The sequence below is a fragment of the Podarcis muralis genome, chromosome 1, assembly GCF_964188315.1.
Source record: "Podarcis muralis chromosome 1, rPodMur119.hap1.1, whole genome shotgun sequence".
NCBI lineage: Eukaryota > Metazoa > Chordata > Lepidosauria > Squamata > Lacertidae > Podarcis > Podarcis muralis.
Window position 1 is genome coordinate 65,866,985 of NC_135655.1, and position 21,618 is coordinate 65,888,602.

Sequence of the window (21,618 nt, forward strand, 5' to 3'; positions counted from 1 at the left end):
CTCCCCCTCCCTCCGGCGGGCTTTAGGACCTGGTTCCCAATCCGGGTTTCCTGCTGTGCCGCGCGCCTGTACATTCGAACTTGGCGCGCGCGCCCAGCCGGCCACCTTCCTCCTGACCGTTACACTGCTCCTGTCACTGCTTCCCCCTTTGGGGAGGCTAGCTGCACCTGACTCTCCCTCTGTTCCCTCACTCTGCGATGGAGGCGTGGCCACCCTTGACTCATCCTCTCTCCCTGCTGGAGGAGAAGCTGGCCCTGATACATGTGACTCTTCCCCCTCACTACGCTCTGGTGGAGTAGCTGGTCCTGCTCTCCCGCTGCTGCTTTGGGAGTCCCCGCTGGCCCCTTGCTTCTGGTGTGCCCCCCCTGGGACCCCCCTTGCCCTGGAAATCGTCACCCCCCTCTGGGAATCTTCTGATTCACTGGAGAGACTCATGGAATCTCTCGGGCCACTTTCGTACTCCCCTACGCTGCCCTCAGATTCTTCCCCTTCGCTCTCCATTTCCTCTCTCCCCTGTGCCTCTGCTCCTGAGCCCCTGACAACATCATAAATAGAAAATGCCCATCGAAAGTTGGACTTCTCATTTGCTGTCGTGATGACATTGTTTGTTGTTAATTATTATTATTATTATCACCCATGTTGTGGCATAAGAAAAAAAGAGAGATCTAAATTGCAAGAAACATACACCCTAAAGTCTGACATACCCTCCAATATTTCTCCAATGAAAATAGGGACATGCTATTTCATCATCACCATCACCATTGTATTATTTATACCCCACTCATCTGACTAGGTTGTCCAGCCACTCTGGGTGGCTTCCAACATATATAAAAACATAACAAAACATTGAACATTAAACATTTCCCTATAAGGGCTGCCTTCAGATGTCTTCTAAAGGTTGTATAGTTATTTATCCCCTTGGCTTGGGGGAGGGGTCGCATAACTCCATACCCTCCAACATTCCTCCGATGAAAATAGGGATGTCCTAAGGAAAAGTGGGACATTCCAGGATGAAATAAGAAATCGGGGTGGCTTCTGTAAGTCTGGGAGAGTTCCAGGAAAATAGGAATACTTGGAGTGTCTGGTCTGAGTGAATGACAGAACAGAAGGAAAAGGAAGGAGAGATGCCGGTGTAAAAAGCAATGAAATGTGAGCAAGTACAGCTGCAACTACCATTGTCTTTGAAGATGAGGATTGGAAGGTTAGGCAAGGGTTTCATGGAGAAGGGATGCTTTGGGGTTTTTAAATAGTCACCTGAATAAGAGGGTCTTGTATTTCTTAAGGAGTATACAGAATATACAGACTCTGGCTTAGCTGGATCTCAGGGTAGAGAGAGCTCCAGAAACAGGGGAGCGAGCATGAAGAAGGCCTCTTTCCATGTCTCTGTGGTGTGAACGTGCCACAAAAAAGGTCATTGCCAAGCTATGTTCTCCCTTGATGGTTGCAATCACAATGGTGGCACAGAGAAGGAGGTGGCCTCTCTTACTATTACAGCTCCCTGCCCACTCGTGGGTATCTGCGGGGTGTTTTCAGCATCTTTTCCTACTTAAAGCGCAAGTGTTGGCAAAGATGTTGCTCTTCTTGGCTGCTTTCCCACTCATTTCTCCTCTCTGGAGGCAACTCCAGTGGCTACAGTGAGAGTGGGAGACAGCATGCAGATGGATGGGCCGGGAGTCTTCAAAGAGGTTCTGCCAGCTGCTTTTTATCAGCTCTCTTGCAGCAGAAAGAATTCCCCATCGTGTAGTTGAAGAATTAGCCTCTTTTTCTAAACCATTGGCCCTTTTCCCACCCACCCACCTTGTGTGATCCATGCCGCTTCTTCCTATGGCCCACACAAGTAAAGAGAAGGGGAGGTTTCTTCTGCAGAACTGCTCCCGGTGACCAAGCTGACAACTTGGTTTTTGTGCTCCCTGATGCCAGTAAATAAAATAAACACCAGGAAAGCACCTTAATGCTGCAAGCCAAGTCAGGCATGCACTTGCTCAGTGAATCTGAGCACATTAGGTACTGCTCTGTAGCCATCTGAATAGTCTTTGTTGTTGTTCTTATAAAATAGATGCTTAGGCATAAATGCAGTTTGATCAACATCAAAAGGGAAAGAAAACAAACATTGTGGACCATGCCCCCTTCTCTCTCTCTCTCTTTCTCTATTTGAATGATGTTCTACTGTAAATTATATGAAGAAAGCTGGCATTTTTGTGCAGCAGGACCTGTGGGGAAAATAGAATTAACAGGAAAGTAAATGAGCCGTTTCTGAGTAAAGGGACTGCCTCTCAGTGAATCCCCTGTGCTGTTCTGCAGGCGACTCTGGATGTTATTGGTCCAGAAATAACATTGCCACCTCTTGTAATTTTAACACACAGTTTGCCATGGCTGGTGCTGTGATTCTTAACTCCCAAGTTGCTGGAGTTTATAATAACATCCAGGGTTTACTGGCTTCATTAAATAGTTTAAAGGGTGTATTTGTAACTTGCAACAGTTATAAAAGGAAAACAGGACCCAAGCTAGCTCTGGGGACTGAGGTTATATAAAGAGAGGTCATAAGAATCAAACTGTTACATAGCTTTCAATTGCCACATGATAGCAAAGCCAGTCTCACTATAGGGAAAGAAAGGGTACTTGAGTCCTGATATTTTGATGCTCCACTGATATTTTGTGCAGTCCTGAAAATAATGCTTAATACTTCCATGGCAATGATACTCTGTGACTTGAGCTTTGAGTAGGAGAGGAGCAGCTGAACTGTGGTCCTGCAGATGTTGCTGATCTACAACTCCCATTATCCCTGGTCATTGACCATAATAGGTAGGAATTATGGGAGTTGTAGTGCATCAAATATCTGAACAGTTGCAGGTTAACCACCCCTAATATAAAACAAACCTAGACAGCATCTTAAAAATCAGAGACATCACATTGCCGACAAAGGCCCATATAGTTAAAGCTATGGTTTCCCCAGTAGTGATGTATGGAAGTGAGAGCTGAACCATAAAGAAGGCTGATCACCGAAGAACTGATGCTTTTGAATTATGGTGTTGGAGGAGACTCTTGAGAGTCCCATGGACTTCAAGAAGATCAAACCTATCCATTCTTAAGGAAATCAGCCCTGAGTGCTCACTGGAGGGACAGTTCATGAAGTTGAGGCTCCAATACTTTGGCCACCTCGAAGAGAAGACTCCCTGGAAAAGACCCTGATATTGGGAAAGATGGAGGGCACAAGGAGAAGGGGACGACAGAGGACGAGATGGTTGGACAGTGTTCTCGAAGCTACCAGCGTGAGTTTGACCAAGCTACGGGAGGCAGTGGAAGACAAGAGTGTCTGGCGTGCTCTGGTCCATGGGGTCACGAAGAGTCAAACACGACTAAATGACTAAACAACAACAATATAAAACAGTGGACAGAGGTATCAGTGGACAATGTTGGATGCTACATTGACTTCAGAAAAGAAGATGAACTATTTTGGGTTTTTTATGTTGTTGGGCTTATTTTCTGAGCAGATCCAACATGAGAAGTGAGCCCTGTAACAATGAATGTAATGAACTCAAGTTTAAAATGCAAGGTGCAAGCTTTTGAGTCTCCCTATTCTCTTCATGCTCACAGGATAAACAGAAAGCCCTCAATGTTTATCTGTTTTCTCCATGCCTGTAGAATGTAAGATGAGTTGGGGCAGACATTAAATGAGATTACCATTAGGCCATGCAGTTAAGTGTTCAAGTTACTCAAAGTCCCCACCAGGGACAGAGCAGTAAATGAAAAGCTTGGGAACACATAAGTATCCAGATAATTCACTGACAACCTTAAATTCTACTGTGTTTGCTGACTGCGATTCTCTACTAGATCTATACTAAACCTGCATTAATCAGCACTGACAAAGGAAGATTCAAATCAATGAGCTTCACAGTTTTGATAAATGAAAGGATTTAGATAAATATTAATGAAATCCCCAATGCATCAACCCCAGGGATCTAGCAACAAGTCTAAGTCAGTATTGTCAATTAGTTTTCCAAGAACATCCTTATTAACAATGCATCAAGGCATTTTCTAGTAATGCATCGAGTTCCCAATGCATACAAAGTTGAATTAACACAAGGGTTTCTAAGCTGTTTAACTTTATAAGAAAAATAACCTCTATTTTCACCTGTTTGCATTGTAATTTTTTATTTCTCCAAATTAAAATATCAGCAATAGGAGGATATTTGTTAGCATTCTCCTCTTAAGATATAAAAAGTCATGCTTGTTTTTTCTTAACTGTAACCCTAGTAGGACATAAAGTGGGCAGTTTTATGTTTAGACTTAGATGCTCTGTTAATTGGACTGCTCAGCTCACCTTTTCTATTACAACATGGGGATTAGGGATGTCTTGGTGTTCAGTCATCAATATTTTGCACTTCACAGTACCAGTTTCTGAAAATGTAAATCATGACTGAACAAATTGGCATTGGAATTGTTGTTTTGCTCAATTAATCATGTCCTTCATCTATCCAGCTGAGAAGTACAATTAGGGAAAATATGTATTTTGAACACACAAACTTCAAAGAGTATGCTCTGAATGTGGCAAATAACTAGAGTTTTGAATTGTAAAATGCAGACTTATTCTGAACTCTAATTAATACTTATGTTCTCATTTTAATTTTTATTTGTTATCTCCTTCAAAATAGAAATGAAACCTGGTATATTATAGTCCTTTAATGAAGTATCCACTGTATACCATTAGCATTTTATTATACTAATTTCTTTGTAAAAGTATTCCCTTTCATAATTTGAAAATGAAATCATGCATACATAATTTCACCTATGGTCAACAGGCATCACCCAAAAGTTACATAATAATGCAACAAATCTCTCCCCCAGAGAGCTGTCACTGGCCTTGTTGACCAGAAATATCTTTTAGCCTCTCCACTATTAAGAAGCCCAGTGCTATTTTTCTAGAAAAAGAGGTGCCAGAACTCACCATGAACACTTCCCTTGTTCTCTTATAATGACAATGGCACCCACCTGAGAGGTGCTGGATCTGAGTTCTGCCAAGTCCCAGCTGGAAAAAAGCCCCGAAGAAACCCACTGTTCACATCTGCTTCACCTAGGTCAGCTGGGCCCTATAGATTTTCCACATGAAGAGAGGAGGGGAGCTGCCACCACAAGGCCCACTGCCCCCCTTTATCATGCTCAGTAATGCTCAGCCAGCGACACAAAGTCAGTTGTACATGAATTCAAATGGTGACCACAAGCTTGAGATGGTAGACAATTTTGTCTACCTGGGTTTCACCATAACCTGCAATCTCTCCATCATTACTGAGCTAGATAAAAGTATTGGTAAGGCAGCTATGGCAATGGCTCACCTCTCCAAAAGGGTATGGGAGAATGTGATGCTAACAACGAATACCAAGATGAAGGTCTACCAAGCTTGTGTGTTGAACATGCTGCTTTGTGTGTTCAGACTCAGAGACCTCCCCGCTAAATAAACACGCATTTGACTCAAATTTTAGTTTGGTTTTTGGCAGAATTTAGGCCACAACTTTATTGATTACAGAAAAGTGAGTGGTTGCATGGTCTCTGGTTTGACTAGCCCCCTGCACCCTTGCAGGCAGCGCTGACCCAAAGCACCAGCATAGGTCAGCCAAGGGTGAACACCAGAGGTAGGTGAAAAGCCCAGGAACAGACTCTGTTCACTCCCCAGATGCTCCCCTGGACTCAGGCAAGGGCACAACCCCCTCTTGGAGGTTGACCAAACCAAGTTGAGTCCCTGGATTCCTCTAACGGAATACCCTTCACATAGGGATGGCAAAACCGTTCTCCCATCCCTATCACCTGAACCAGTGCCTATCCACAACCCTACAAGTTGTGACGATTTGCTACGCGGTGGGTGAAAACCCAAATGGCAACTGCCAATCAGCCAAGTGGGGGAAATTCCTGCCATGCCCCTGTCCCAACGACAGACGACACTCAACGGCATAGCAAGGTCAAACACAAAATGCCCTAAAAGTAGGGAGAGGTGGGTGGGTGTTCTGATGCACGAGCTGAAAGAGGAATCTCTGGGTCATGTGCATAGGTCCTCCTCATTTAGGGAGGACACGATTTATGGAAGTGAGTCATGGGCAACCGACAACCATCAGGAGCGGTGCCTCAACGCCTTCCATATGTGCTGCACCCGGAGGATTTTGGGCATCACATGGTAGGACAACATTCCAAAGATGTGCTCTCCCAAGCCCACATTCCCAGCATGTTCGAATTCCTGTTTCATTGACATCTATGCTGGTTGGTCATGTCACAAAATGGAAGTTGGCAGGATCTTAGAGGACATGCTGTTTGGGAGCTGGCTTCAGGCACAAGGCCAATTCCCAGACCAACTCTGCGTTACGAAGATTTCTGCAAATGTGGCATGAAGGTTGGCGACATCAGTGGGAATCCCTTGCAGATGACCCCAGTGCCTGGAGACAGACAGTCAAGTCATGAATCCACAGCAGTGACCAGAGGAGAATTGACAGCTGGGAGGAGCGCAGAGAGGAGAAATGTCATGGTGCATCTGCAGCAGCACAACTGGATGACTTTCGCTGCCCCAGCTGCAACAAAACATGTCTCTCCCACACTGGTCTCCACAGCCACAGCAAGCATTGCAACCGTCCAACAGCTTGACCTAATCCCCAAAGGCGCACTCCTCCATTGTCTCCCAAGACAGATGGATAGCAACAACTTCATTGTAGGCTGCAATAACAGCCAAGCACTCTGATCAGTACTTTTGGGAGCCGAGGGTGCCCCTTGCTCCACCACACACCACAATTCATGAAGCCTGCTGGGCTGCCCAATGGCCTCCTGCAGTCCAGGCCCAAGAAAGGGAAAAATCTCAAGGAAGTGGAGCAATATGTAGCAATGTGATGGGGAAGAGACAATGCCTGGCATTGGGCAGTAGCATGGACCTGAAACTGGGCTGCATTGGAAAAGGACAATACCATTGTACCTTGGAAGTCGAACAGCCTAGTTCTCATACGTCTTGGCTCCCGAACAATCGAAACCTGGAAGTGAGTGTTTTTGAACGTTCTTTGGGAAGCTGAATGTCTGGTGGGGCTTCCGCGTCTTCTGCTTGGCTGTAGGAACTTCCTGACGCCAATCGGAAGCCGCACTTTGGTTTTCGAATATTTTGGAAGTCAAACGGACTTCTGGAATGGCTTCTGTTCGGCTTCCAAGATACGACTGTATTTAGGACAAATTGTGTTTTTAAAAGCCATTTCTTAAATGCCATGGTCATGACTCAGATGCCCCCACCCCAACCCAAGGCTGCTACTTGCTTTTTAAAAACCCCAAAACCAAGCAATGCCTTATAGAGCATATACTAGAAGAAGAAGAAGAGTTTGGATTTGATATCCCGCTTTATCACTACCCAAAGGAGTCTCAAAGCAGCTAACATTCTCCTGGTGAGAGCCAGTGTGGTGTAGTGGTTAAGAGCGGTAGACTCATAATCTGGTGAACCGGGAAAGGAGAATGTTAGCTGCTTTAAGACTCCTTCGGGTAGTGATAAAGAGGGATATCAAATCCAAATTCTTCCTCCTCCTCCTCTTCTTCTTCTTCTCCTTCTCCTCCTCCTCCTCCTCCTTCTTCTCCTTTCCCTTCCTCCCCCACAACAAACACTCTGTGAGGTGAGTGGGGCTGAGAGACTTCAGAGAGGTGTGACTAGCCCAAGGTCACCCAGCAGCTGCATGTGGAGGAGCAGGGAAGCGAACCCGGTTCACCAGATTACGAGTCTACCGCTCTTAACCATTACACCGCACTGGCTCTCTAGTTATAGGTGATCATGTTAAAAGAAGAAAAGCTTTTAGTGCTGGGCTTGTTGCTGGCTGCTAGCTAGCATGGCCCTGCCTCCACAGTCGGAGGCAACCATGCTTCTGAATACCAGTTGCTGGAAGCCACAGGAGGGGAGAGAGCTCTTGTGCTCAGCTTCTGTTCGCAGGTTTTCTACAAGCATCTGGTTGGCCACTGTGAGAAGAGGATGCTGGACTAGATGGGCCATTGGCCTGATCAGCAGGTTCTTCTTAGGTTCTTGTTCAAGGAGTTGATTTTGCTGCTGGGCTTCTGCTGCATTCATTGCACCTGTTGTGTTACATTTTGGCTGTGCTGGCTTTGAGCAGAGTTTTATTATGTTTTGAAATGTTTAACTGTTGTTGTTTTTTGCTGATAGTATTATGGTTTTCATAATTATTGCACACTGTTTTGGATGCCACTGCTCCGCAAGAGAACGTAGTATTTTGTTTAGGTTTTCTAAAAAAGAAATTAACACAATAAAAATCCATCCTTTTGATCTATGCTCCTTCCCCCTCCAAGTTTTACTATGGATACTGTACTTCTTTGTTAAGAGCCCAGTGCTGTCAAACTAGTCTGAATGCACTAACATTTTGCAAAAAAAAAAAAAAAGTGCATGGCATGGCAGTAAGGAAATATTTTCTCAATTTGGGAATTATAGAAAAGAAAGAAGACAAGACAGTCCCTTGTCTCTATGGCAACAGGCTAGTGTGCCTAGCTCAGCTGTTTTTCTCCTTTTAAAAATCATTTTATAACCAGTGTATGTCTAGCATAGAAGCATCTCTTTCATGTTGTCAAGAATAGAAGAGTGTGAAACAGTGACACATAATGAAAAACACACTAAAGAATTAAAAGGGAGAGAAAGGAAAACTTATGTACCACAACTTGCGACTACAAAAGCCAACTTTGTGAACCCTGTGTTTTACTAAACACAGCCTAAAAAGGTGGTTGTTGAATGATATGGTTCCCTACTTAAGCTAGGTATGAACGGATTTCCCCAGCTCCATTTCATTATTCTTTGGCAGGTTGGCTCTCTTCATTTTGCTCTGTCTGTCTTCCAGCTTTAATTAATTTCAGAACTGGCACATAAGCAGTTTGCCTCCATTTGTTGACGTTAATTGATTGTTGCATTAGAGTGCCATGTCGGCTTGTAGTATTGAGGTTGGATGGACAAGCTGAGGACGACTCTGACTGTGTCCACCTGGGCTTTTGATATGGCATTATCCAGCACAGGCTCAGGGGTCGAGGAGGAGGAAGTGCCCCATGGAAAGTTGGCTTAGCCAGGAGAACTGGATAGAGGGACACTTCTAAACAAACCACAAGTTGTAAACCAAGAACGAATCTGGAGTGAGACAAACCATGAGCCAGGGTAAAGATTACAAGCTAAAACAAACCATACATTAGCTCAGAAAAGCATAGCAGCATCAGGCTGGGAAAAGGAGCCATCAGCCACAATATCCTCTCCAGGAGCATACATGCTTGCACATTCATGCTAATATCTGGTTTGTCTTAGTATTATGTACCAACTGTGTTGGGAGTTTATGAGGTTTTATATTCTATATCTCCACCTGGCCCCAAGTGATGGGTGGGTTAGAAATATGATATCTCCTGGAGAGGAAACTTGCTCATTCAGGGTACTTAATGTTGTAATTGGGTCATTGGCCACATTTATATATATAAGAAAAACTTATTGGATTCCCACTAGAAAAGGTAAATCTGGATTAAATGTGGGAAAACTATGGGTTGGCATTTAAATGCCAATTATGTGTGGAAGCTGTGGAAGTTATTGTTTTAAGAACCATGAATAATGTTCAGAAATTAAATTCATGGGCAGCAGTATGAATCTGTTTTGTTCTTTATTTGTTCAGATGGTACATCCGTCAACAGTAAAATAAATAAAAAGGAGATTCCATCACAAAAGATTAAGGAAGATTGTGTTACATGCCAAGAGAAAGGGGGGGAATCATATCTGTTATAGGTTTCCACAGCAAAGATGAAGTTGGCTTCATGTGATTAAATTTCTATTTAAAATGCAATGTCAATAAGGAGGAAAAATGATCACAATTACACACTGAAGCCTATATTAGATTTCTCACTTGAATGTTTAACTCCCAACCATGCCAACGTCCTGCACCATATGAACTTGATTCAATTGACTATTGAAAGCAATGGCCAGCTGATTGCAAAACAAAGTTTTAATTGTACCAACCTGTCTTTATTTTCTTTCCTCCTCTGTCACATTTATGGCTGCAGTTTCGAGGTTGTTTTCAGACCATCTGTTGCCCATCCTTTGGCCAAAACATCCTTCAGTCTGGTTCCGACTAATGTGTGCACTTTCTCCATCTGATTTCTTTAGAAATCTGTTTGCGATTCTGTCAGCACTTATGTAAAAAGCAAGTAGTGCAAAATGTAATGGAACTGGCTAAGATTTAAATTAGTTTCCTGTTCTACATCCAGCTCTCAGTCAGGTAAAAACCCAGGCATGTTAGAAGTTCTGAAAGGCTTTGGAAAAGTACTTGATGCTGAAAGAGGTGAGGTGTTTTAAGTCTTAATAAAGGCGCCATGATGTCTGACATCTTTTGAGATTACACAGGGAGTGAAAATACAATTGCAGGCTTGTCGCTGCTTATAAAATAGATTGTCCTTCAGATGGAAGGATGCTATATTGTTCTGGCAAAAGCTTCAGGGCTGGCTTCTGCTATCTCTTACTTTTCAGATATTATAGACAGTTGTACAGCTCTAAAGAAAATAAAGTTAGGGCTCTTCTCAAACAGGCACACTGTTTAAGTGTTTTTATTTAGGAAATTGAGATGTGTGGGCTGGTTCACCTCAGGGGCGGAGCTACCTGCCCTAGTACCGGGAGCAGCGTGGGGGCAGGGCTAGCCAGCCCTTAGGGGTGGGGCTAGCCGCCCGCAGGGCAAGCGTGGGGAAGGGACCGCTAGGGCAGCATTGTCCCTAGTGGCCCACTGCCCGTGCAGCGAGTGTCTGGGAGCGCCACCCACGCAGCGAGTGTGGGGTGAGGCTGGCGGTGGCGCAGCGATGTCACCCACCCTCATGGCTGACACCTGATGTGAACCGCACCCCCCGCACCCACCTTTCTCCGCCAGTGGTTCACCTGTATCAGTATTTTCATAATCCCGTGGACAGTGTGGTCCACCTTGCTCTCGGTCTCTTTTTGTTGGTTGAGCTGACTATGATCAAGTGTCATCATGTTGTACAAATTGTGTGGGACCCCTTTCTGCTACTGCTGTCCTAAATGACTTCTTGAGCTCCCTCTCTTAATATGCTTTATGATATGTTCTGGCAGCAACAAGATTTTAGAACACTTTGACTTTGGATTCAGTTTTGGGGGCCCTTTGCTTTCTTTTTTTTCCCATTGAAGGGGGGAAACTTCTGCCCCTGAGATTTAGACAATAAACTGTTGGACGGGGGGCAGAGGGGTGGTCACTGTAAAACTTGACAAATCAAGATTGCTGCGCAAGATCTACTTCAGTTCCCAGAACAGCCCTTGTAATAGCAATAAATGAATAAATAAAACCAGCACACTAGACTATTAGCACAGAATGGCTCTTTTGCTTAATTAGCATGGCTGCAATTAGTCATGCACTTGGCTAAGTAGCATTCACTCCAGGTGAGTGACGGTCCCTCCTGACAACCACTACAACCTTGGAGTATGGTGTGTGAGTAAAGAGCCTAAGCTGGAAGGAGTGTCACAGTGCTCTGGGAAGTGCAGATAGCAGCACTTGAGGGCACACCAAGCCCTCTCTGTTCAGCAGGCGCCTTTATGATAGCACTGGAGTATACTTTCCCAGGCACCCGGGGGGTAAGATAAACAGAAAACAGAAGAAACTGCAAACAGTGGATGGAAGTGGAATTAGTTGTAAACGCATGTGTGTGTTATTAGCTTCATTGTGATGCATGCAATAGAGTCAAGTAGACAGGTGTCACACTGGGTATATTGCCTTCAAATTTCTCCCGAGTCAAGCTCAGAAAAGAATGTTTAGGGCTTGTAGAAGTCAATTTCAAATGAAAACCCGCAGCAGCGTTGAAGTGGCAGCAAGGTTGGGATTTCAGAGGTGCATTAACAGAGCCAATCCAGCACTTGCACTAGTGCACCTGCACAGCCCTGATCTTGAAGCTGTCATCTCCTGCCCCAGACCACCCTGGTTTATGGCATTGACACTGCTGTATGGAGGGCAGCGGCGCAGCACTATTCCACTGTACTTGGGAGAAGCCTACACATTCACTTAGGAAGAAAAGAATCAACACTTCATGTTGTGCCTGAGCACATCATGTGATCTGCTAAATGGTGCAAACTTCACCGTGAATCCAGAGCACTTATGATTACAGCTCACTTTACCTTTGATATCTGGATTACTATCAGGAAAATTGAATGGTCCCTGAGACGTTGGTTCGCCTTGCTATATAAAGTGTATAAAACAAACCCAGCGAATGCTTGTGACGTGCACTATTTTTTGCTTTACCAGTTAGCCTTGAATGCAGCCTAGGGTGGGCCTGCAAATCCCTCCCACTCAGCGTGATTGAAATCTGAAATGGCATCCTGGGATGTCTGGCAGTGTGTTTTCCTTTGTGCATTATAAATTATGTGGGGGAAGGAAAAGCTCTGTTCATGCCAGCAGAAGAATTCCACCACTTTAACTCTTTCCTTGACCTCTGCCTTACAGCGAGAAAGGAAAGATGGACGAAGAAAAATTATTTATTGCTACAGCTCCCAAGTCTTACATTTCTATTGTTGGAGAGGTGCAGCAGGCCAGGAGAGAGTCACATGCTAATAGACTTTTCACATATCCCTAGGATTAGCTCAGGGGAAATTGCCTGACCTGCCTGTACCTCCATAAAATAGAGAGCCTTAGCTAAAAGGCACTATATTTTTGTTGACTGAATGTGAGGTTGGAAGACCTCTATATATAATACTGGCATTCAGTAAGATTACTTTGAGTGCAAAATATAAGCCCTTTCTTGTATTTTGTGGTCATCACATTCAATACTCCTCATCCCAAACTCACCATTTTCCTTCACATTCTCTGTCAAATGCAAAGCGAGCAATTGCTCCCTGTCTGTGTATCCGCAGTGCTGTCTTACAAAGCTTTGATTCTACCACAGACTTTTTTATTTTCCTTCTCCCAGGTTGAGAGGACCCAAAGTCATCAATGTGCAGGGATTTTTTAAAATATGAAATGGAAACATGGGAGAAATGCCTGCATACATTCTCATAGAAGAGCCTGGGGAAGTCCCATAAGCATGTGGTTCTAGATTACTCTCTCTCTCTCTGATATTTATAATTGATAAAATTGGTGCAGCAAAAATATTGTGTTCTAAAAAACCTCACAGGGCTGTGAGAATTAAATGAGGGAAGGGGAGAACCAACTCAGTCAGATGGGTGTGGTATAAATAATAAAATTATTATTGTTGTTGTTGTTGTTGTTGTTACCATGCATGCATGCCACCTTGAGCTCCTAGTAGAAAAGGCATGATATAAGTTCAATAAATAAACAAACATTGGATTTTATCAAGAGTCCAGAAATTGTGGTCCTTTGACCAACTGTGGTCTGCAAGCTTCATCCAGGTGGTCCACAGTGTCTCTGTGGACTTGTAGTAGAAGATGGGAGAATGAACACCCATTAAAGATTCATACTGATTTTAATTTTTATTGCTTCTTTCATATTGTATGTTATTGTTCAAATTCTATGGAATTCGAATCATAGTACAATAAAATACAACTTATTAAAAAAGATAAGCAATAAAAGATACAGCATATAGGTCAGCTCATCGCAGTTGCTACAACAGGCAGAACACAACCATTTAGTAGTCCACTAAGACACTCAGCTTTTTCCCCAGGTCTTCTGTGCATGAGGTATTTGGGGACCACTGTTGTTTTATTTTGTTCTGTTAATACTGTGTATACAAATTCAGTACACTGATGAATACCTGGGAGCCCCTTAGTTGAAAGATGTAGCTCATGCTTGGTATCAGCCTGTTCCCCACCTCTAAAATAGGGATAATAATCTCACAAAGAATGAAATAGATGCTGCCTTGCTTTGGCACGGTGGTCAAAGATGTATCCCATTCTTCTTGCAGCACCACTGATCCAGCATTAAGAGAAATGCTTGTGTAAGAGCTCTGTGGGAAATAAGAGGGGGGTGTTATTAAAGAAGTGGAGTCTGTAGGAAGTCTGTCAAAACAGGCACATAATCCCGCTGGCCAAGTAAAAATGTTCAGTAAGAATGCTCAGAGCCTGAGCTTCTGTTTATTTTTTAATGGCAAGTGAGGTAGAGTTCTGTGACTCAACTTTACTTGTTTAGCCTAAGATGCCCTAGGCTTGGCTTCCCTGAGGTAGTTCAGCGTGCTCTCTGTTGTGCTAAAGAGCCAGTATATTTAATCAATGTTAGCAGCAGCCGTATGTTTAGTCATCTATATATCTAACCGATGACACCATAGAGGTTGGCCATCTGGCCGAGGGCGTCTTCTTCAGTCCCAAAATATTGTAAGATGAAATTTTAAACTGTGCAAGTCTCTTCTTGTACAACAGATATGGCATGAGCATAAGATCAGGCAACCAATCTGCTGTATCGATGATGAGCAAAATAAATATAATTAATGTTAGTGGCATACTGCTACATAGTTAAAACTCCCCAGGGCAGCCACATTTTATGACGTGCAACTTCCTTTCCTTGAAACAACTTAAAGTGGTTGCTTTCTCTTCTTCTTTTTATTCGAAAAGACACACATCAGACTGAAATGTGTAATTCTGTCCCCGTTTTCCTTCCATCTGCCACTTTCACAATACATAATTAATGGAAGGGTTTTTTAGTGTTAAAACCGTGGCAGCTTGATTACTGTGAAACAGTACATTTAAATTATATTACAGGATGTGATAAGACCTTGTCTTGATGATTTTATCTTCCATCTAAAAATAACAGTGCCATACTCGTGAAACGCAATGACATGGAGTTAGCTGATGTGAAGTGAGTTATTGCCTGGTTCTTTATATTTCTGGAGAGAAATGCACATCCGGTTGTATTAATAAATTGAATAATTTTTATCATTGAAACTGAGACGGAGTCTATTTTCTCACATTGTTACGGTTTTATTACTGGCACCAGCATAATGCAGAGAAGTGATGAGGCCAGCCTTGTAGAATAAATTGATTATGATTAGTTGGGATGAAGTCCATTACTATGTTTCCCGGTTCCCTGTGGCAAATGCCCTTTGCTATTTCGTGATGCCAGCCCTGAATCTGTATACAGCCAGATACGCTTTTTAATGTGTCACAGATTTCATGGGATTGCGATACATTAAAAAACCATGGGGGAGCGGAGGGCAATGCCCCCATACGTGCATGAGGAGGTGGTGTCATTTTGTCTTTTTGCTTCAGGTGCAAATAAGATACCTCTTCCCATTAATGTATTAATGTAACATAAAGAACCAGTGTTTGCATGTCATGTATATTGACAATACCATGAAACTGATTTTGACACTTGCAAGTGTGTCAAAAAAGTTACGCTGCTATTCTTTTATATTATTGAATTTTAGAATTGTATCTTGTTATTTTTTGTTTGTGAGCTGCCAGGATAACACTGTTGTTGGATGTCCTAAACAAATGCGGAAATAAAAATAAAATAAATGCTTTAAATAAAAATGAAGGATCAGGGTAGGGAACTGCCACATCTCCAGAAACTGCTGGCAGAAATGGCTGCTTAGTGTTGCTTCTTAGCAAAGCTGGTGCTGGGAAAAATTCTTGAGGTGATTGCATGTCCAAAATCAGAAAAAGTAACTAATAGTACTGCTGAAAACTTGTCTCTATTAGTGATTTTTCTTTAATAGGAAGAAACATGTATAGATGATGATGATGATGATGATGATGATGATGATGATGATGATAATTTAGAGGGAGATGTTTTAAAAGCCTTGATAAAAGGTTGTGGTGGAGTAGCTGAGAAGGAAATCCCTTCCAAATACTCATCCAGTTGACATTCCTAGCATTGTATTTCCCCCCAATACTGGACCCAGCCATTCCCCATTTATTTCAGAAGACTATTCCAGAAAAAGCAACGTGCAAACTGCAGTGCTGTGAAGATCCTAGTGCAAACACTATTGATTTCCGCAGAGTTTGCTCCATTGCAACAATTCTAAAAACCAATCTGTGCAGCCGAAAATCCCGAACCTGCTACATCATTCGAAAATCTTTGTATTTAGTTCAATTGGTACTCTTCCATCCATCAAAGTGAAGAGACATGTTTGTTCACGGGAAGCAACAACTGAACGCTAATGGCTTGAGACATTAGAATTAAAGTGGCTGAAACACTTCAAAGAAAAGAGCAATCTTATCATAGCTGCCAGGTGATGGATGAGATGACATCAGAAGTCTTTTCATCTGTAGCAGGTATGGTGACCTATCCATCTTGCAAGTCTTGCTGGCCAGTATTGGTCACATTTTCTCCTTGGAGGCCTCTAATGAAGACACAAACAGAATTTGAACTAAGGCTATACTAGCATGCTTGACAGGGACAAAATCCAAGTTCTGTGAAGTTTTCTTCAAAAAGCTTACAGTACATATTTCTCAAAAAGAGAAAATATACTTGTTTGCTACAGAGAAGCACGTGGTCAGAATTTGATTACCTTCCTTGTTCTTTTTACCATTTTTTTTAAAAAAATTAAGGGTGTAATCCAAGCTGAAATGCCATAAGGAGTAGTATGAGTATCACTCCAAATGATAGAAAGATGACGCTTGTCACAAGCTGACAGAAAGCTCCATCATGGTAGTGGATGTCAAATCTGTGAGATTCTGCTGGTATAGCAGGGGAAAGCAGTGTGTGGCGAGGGCAGATATCAATACAGGATACACCATGGCGAAAGCCTCTTTGTTTCCTCAACTTTTCCACCAAAATGGTGTGACCCTGTGCCGGCCCTGAGGCTGGCAACGTTAATGTGGGATGGAAGAAGAAAAGGCCACTCCCATCTCCTGCCCCAAACACAGTGAAAAGGCAGGTCAATGAGAGAGAGAATGTAAACGTATAGTAAGATTTATCTGTTCAATTCTCAATACAATGTTAAAAATGGACACAAAGAGTTTTATTATTTACAAAAAGTTAGAAGAACTCTTAACTGTCCAGATAGACCAATCCGCTGCAGAACAGAAGTATGTCTGAGTGTATGGTTTGCTAACATTAGCATAAATTATTCTTTTCTTAAAACTGATTTTTTAAATATTTTTTAATATTTAAATGATATTTTTATTACTATTATTACTATTGTTATTACTATTATTATTATTATTAAATACACCACTTATATTCCAAAATCACTTTTATTATATTTTAGGACTAAATGTCTCTTTTTCAGTGATGGTGAACTTTATTAATGATGGCCTCAAATTCTACTATTAATCTCAAACTGGCCTCCTCAAAAATGTTGCATGAATGCTAAATGTTTTGTTATTCTGTGAACTGAATTATCATCTAAATGTGAATGGCTTATTGTAAGTTTCTTTAGTGCAGAAAGTTAGTTGAATAATGTATTCAATAAATATTTTAACTCATCTATCTGTCTATCATCTATCTATCATCTATCTATCTATCTATCTATCTATCTATCTATCTATATCATCTATCTATCATCTATCTATATCTATCTATATCTATCTATCTATCATCTATCTATCTATCTATCATCTATCTATATCTATCTATATCTATCTATCTATCTATCATCTATCTATCTATCTATCTATCTATCTATCATCCATCCATCTATCATCTATCTATCTATCTATCTATCTATCTATCTATCTATCTATCATCTATCTATCTATCTATCATCTATCTATCTATCATCTATCTATTATACACCACTCAAACATTTGCACACCTGTTGTCAAAAATCAAACCAATTTCTTAACTTTTCTTCCTCTGTGAAAGAGACTTCCATATTTCTGCCTCATTTGAAGGGTACTTGAGAATTCCTCTAGACTTTTGAACTTACCTAATCATTGTGAGGTGGTCAAGGGTAGTGCCTATGTTGCTGGTTTCCCCCCAGTAAGCATTTCGCCAGCACTCTGCAACATCCCTGACACCCACACTTTCTGAAATGAAAGAAACCATGGAAGGAGTTATCCCATACAGTGGTGGACCTATCTTTTCGGGGCCCTGAAGCTTGACCTGTTCTGGCGATCCCTTCACAACTAGCTATGAGGTCTGGGTAACCACTGTTGTCTTCTTCAATGGGCTTGTTCCATGATGGATCACCCTACATTTCCAACATCTGTGCTACTGACTCTCAAACTTCGGGGTGGATGAAATATATACAACAACAAAAATAACCAATCTGCGTCGTGCCTCTCAAATTGGCTTCTGTAGACCCAAAATTTTGAAGTAATCTGAACTAAAGTCACTTCTGGGGCCCTTCCAGGATTAGGAGCCCTGAAGCTTAAACTTCATTAGTTCCATTGTAGATCTCCCTTGATTCCATTCAGAGTGCAGACCATTAGTGAAATGTTTGATAGAATGAAAGAAAGGACACTCGCAAACATCCCTCAGCAAGGTTGCATTGAACATAGGACGAAGGAGAACACTCTATTAGCAGAAGTATTGCTGCTTGCCCAATGAACCAACCTCCCCTCCCCTCCCCTCTTGTGCCGTTCTGGGGGTTTCCCTGACCCTCCAGATCAGATTTGGGCAGAGTATAGGCAGGGCACAGGATGCGGGAAGGAATCACCTTGCCGGCTTTCACTGATTTAGTTGAATATGGCCCTAAGGTAGGTGCAATAAAAAGCTGCATCCCACATATGAACATATCACTGAAATTTCACTCTCCCCTTTAATAACTTTTGAGAAATTGTCAGCCCAGCACTGGTTCATATCTTATAATATGTATTGCATTCATGGGAGATTTTGTAATAAAGTAGAGATTTAGCTATGATATTTCTTTTTATTTTCTTGTGGTTTTCTCGGAAGAAAGGATGCTGGATTAGAAAAGCCTTTGGTGTGATCTGTGGGGACCCTTCTCAGGCTTTGTGGAGAGCAACAGAGTTGCTGCTTTCTTCCATGTGTCTTTCAAACTTGGAAACATATGGCAGTTCCTGTGACTCCAACATCAATAGGAGAGGTGCTGAGGAGGCAACAGAGCTCTACTCCGCTGTGCTCTCTTTATTTCACTGCTGCCAAGAATTTCTACCAAGAAATGGGAAACTGGCCCAGCATCTTAAGTCAATGGTGGGCCCTCTGCAAGGCTTTAGGCCTAAGTAGATGCACTACCATGCCAACTCTTGATGTCTGCCCTACCTGTCTCCAACACCATATGGCAGAACACTTGCCACATGTCGAGAGATGGCTGCGAAGGGGTAGGAAGACATCTGATGGCATAGCTATACTCCTTCCTTGAACCCTTTTGGGCCTGGTGGTTCTTGTGAGGCTGCCACAATCCTGCGTTGGCTTCAGATAACAGCACATTTTGCCTGACAGATAAGGCAGATGCCAGTTGTCACTGTTAGGTTTGGCAAGAACAGGATTCTACAGCAGCACAAACCCAGTGGGATCAGGCACTGCTTATGCACATGTTAATATGGAGAGATAGTTGCAATAGTTTGGTGCCTAGCAAGGATAGTTCATCTACTGGATAGTTGGACTGCCAATCACTGAAGACCTTTGGATGTTGTTACTGAAACAACCTGATTGATTCCACATGTAACATATCCTCTACTTAAGGGAATCCTTGGCAAGACCTCAAGAATTCGGGTGTGCTGCTTATCACTATGAATGTACTTTGGCAGAAACTTGCACAATACTTGGCTACAACATTTACAAGCTAATGCTATAAATTTCACACAGGCCTGAGCATTAAAATCTAACTAATGTTACTTTTGAAAATGTTGCCAGTTTGAATGCTTTTGTTAAATCCCAGCTAAAATTGCTGTGAGAATATATGTCTTTAGAAATTACCTGCAGTTTAAACCAACATTTTGCCACAATTAAAACAAGCCATCCTTTTGTCTCCTTTGCAAGTGACTTAAAGCACCCATAAAAGAATACCTGGAATGAAATAAAAGCCATTTCATTAAATGCATGTGGTTGTTTTGCTGTTGAAAAGGATATAGTATACAAAACAACAGCATTATCAAGCAGTTTGCCTTATCAATCTTTTATTGCTAAGTTTCAGGTACAGTAAGGAATTCTGCTACCTGCCACTGATCCTAAAAGCACTTTGTGGGAAGTGTTGTGTCAACTTTGGTTTGACTGTTCTCCCGGAAATGTTTTATGGCTTACAGCGCAACTCTCTTTCGCTATACTCTCACTCCATTTGGCATGCAAGCTGATATCGTCTCAAGCAGCAATGTTTAGTTGAGCCATTTCCCTCTTTTTCATTTGCAGAAGAGCTGCTCCCTCTGCTGAATTTTCTGTGGACAGAACACGTCATCTGATGTCTTTCCTTACCATGCTAGGCCCCAGTCCTGACTGGAATGTAGGGCTTTCGGCTGAAGATCTCTGCACCAAAGACTGCGGATGGGTCCAGAGAGTAATTCAAGATCTGATACCATGGGATGCTGGCACTGACAGTGGTGTTACCTATGAGGTATCATAAATATTGATGCTACTCGCTTAGAACATGCACTGTTTAATAAAATAGAAACATGCAGGGGCTTGTGAGAGATGTCTGCTCTAAAGGACATGGTACAAATATCTAAGATAAATAAATTAAATGTGCATGCTTGTTGTTTCTGGTCAAGTGTTGCAACACCAGTTAGAAGCAGGGAAAGCTGGAGTGGCAGCTTCTTTTCTCCTATAGAAAGGGGGCCTCTAGAAATGATTGATGCAGGTTGTTTGTCAATATGTGTTGCCTTGTCTCCCATCTGTCAAAAGTGCTAGATATCCTTGTGGGAGACTAATCAAGAAAGTATCTTGCTGTGGGCAACACCAATGAGCCCTGATATTAGAATTTCTCCTCCAACATTTCTCCGATGAAAATAGGGGCGTCCCATTCCATAATGATAATTTTGCTATATTTACCCCACACATCTTACTGGGCTGCCCCAGCCACTTGGGGCAGCTTCCAACATATATAAAAACACAATTAAACATTTAAAAACTTCCCTATACAGCATTGCCTTCAGATGGCTCAGGGGTCGAATAACTCCATATCCTCCAACATTTCTCCAATGAAAATAAGGACATCTGAAGGAAAAGTGGGATATTCCGGGATCAAATTAGAAACTGGGATAGCTTCTCTAAATCAGGGATAACCCTAGAAAATAGGGATACCTGGAGGGTCTGATACTTTGGTTTCTGTTCAGGAGTAGCATCCAAGAAATTGCAAGGGAAGGGAAAATAATTTATTATCACTTGTGAAATTTCAGGAGGCTTCCTTTCTGTTTGTTTTGCATATCCTACTGGAGGCCTTGCCCACTGCAGTTTGAACATCCACACCACTTGGCTGCTGATTAATAACTGCTACTCTTACTCTTACATGCAGAAATAAGTTTTGCATGGAAATTAATTGTTTCTAAAATGGATTCCTAGACCAGAACTTCAAATAGTTGTATAACTCATGGTATTGTTCCTGTGAAGTTCTGTCATTCTGAAATGTTTGTTTATTACACTTTATCCTGTCCTTCCTCCACACAGCTCAGGGTGACCTCTGTGGTCTTCCTGTTAACATCACAGCAGCCCTGAGACATAGGGTCAGTCCAGTCCAGATAGGTCAATCCATGGCTGTTTTGTCCCTATGGATTAACTTTGGCAGTCATGGTTTTCCCACAGAATCCCCTTTCCCAATGATTGCTTCCATCAGCTCCCATGGGTCCTCCATCTCTCAGGTGCCTAT

At 42.4% G+C, this 21,618-nt stretch overlaps 1 protein-coding gene across 1 annotated transcript in view; it reads left to right on the plus strand.

The window, feature by feature from the left end:
- SPON1 (spondin 1) overlaps positions 1-21,618 on the plus strand; it is a 262,295-nt gene that overhangs the window by 218,526 nt on the left and 22,151 nt on the right. The window contains exon 8 of the mRNA XM_028730502.2: positions 20,169-20,370. Coding sequence (XP_028586335.1) covers positions 20,169-20,370 — 202 coding nt within the window. The remainder of the gene's footprint in view (positions 1-20,168; positions 20,371-21,618) is intronic.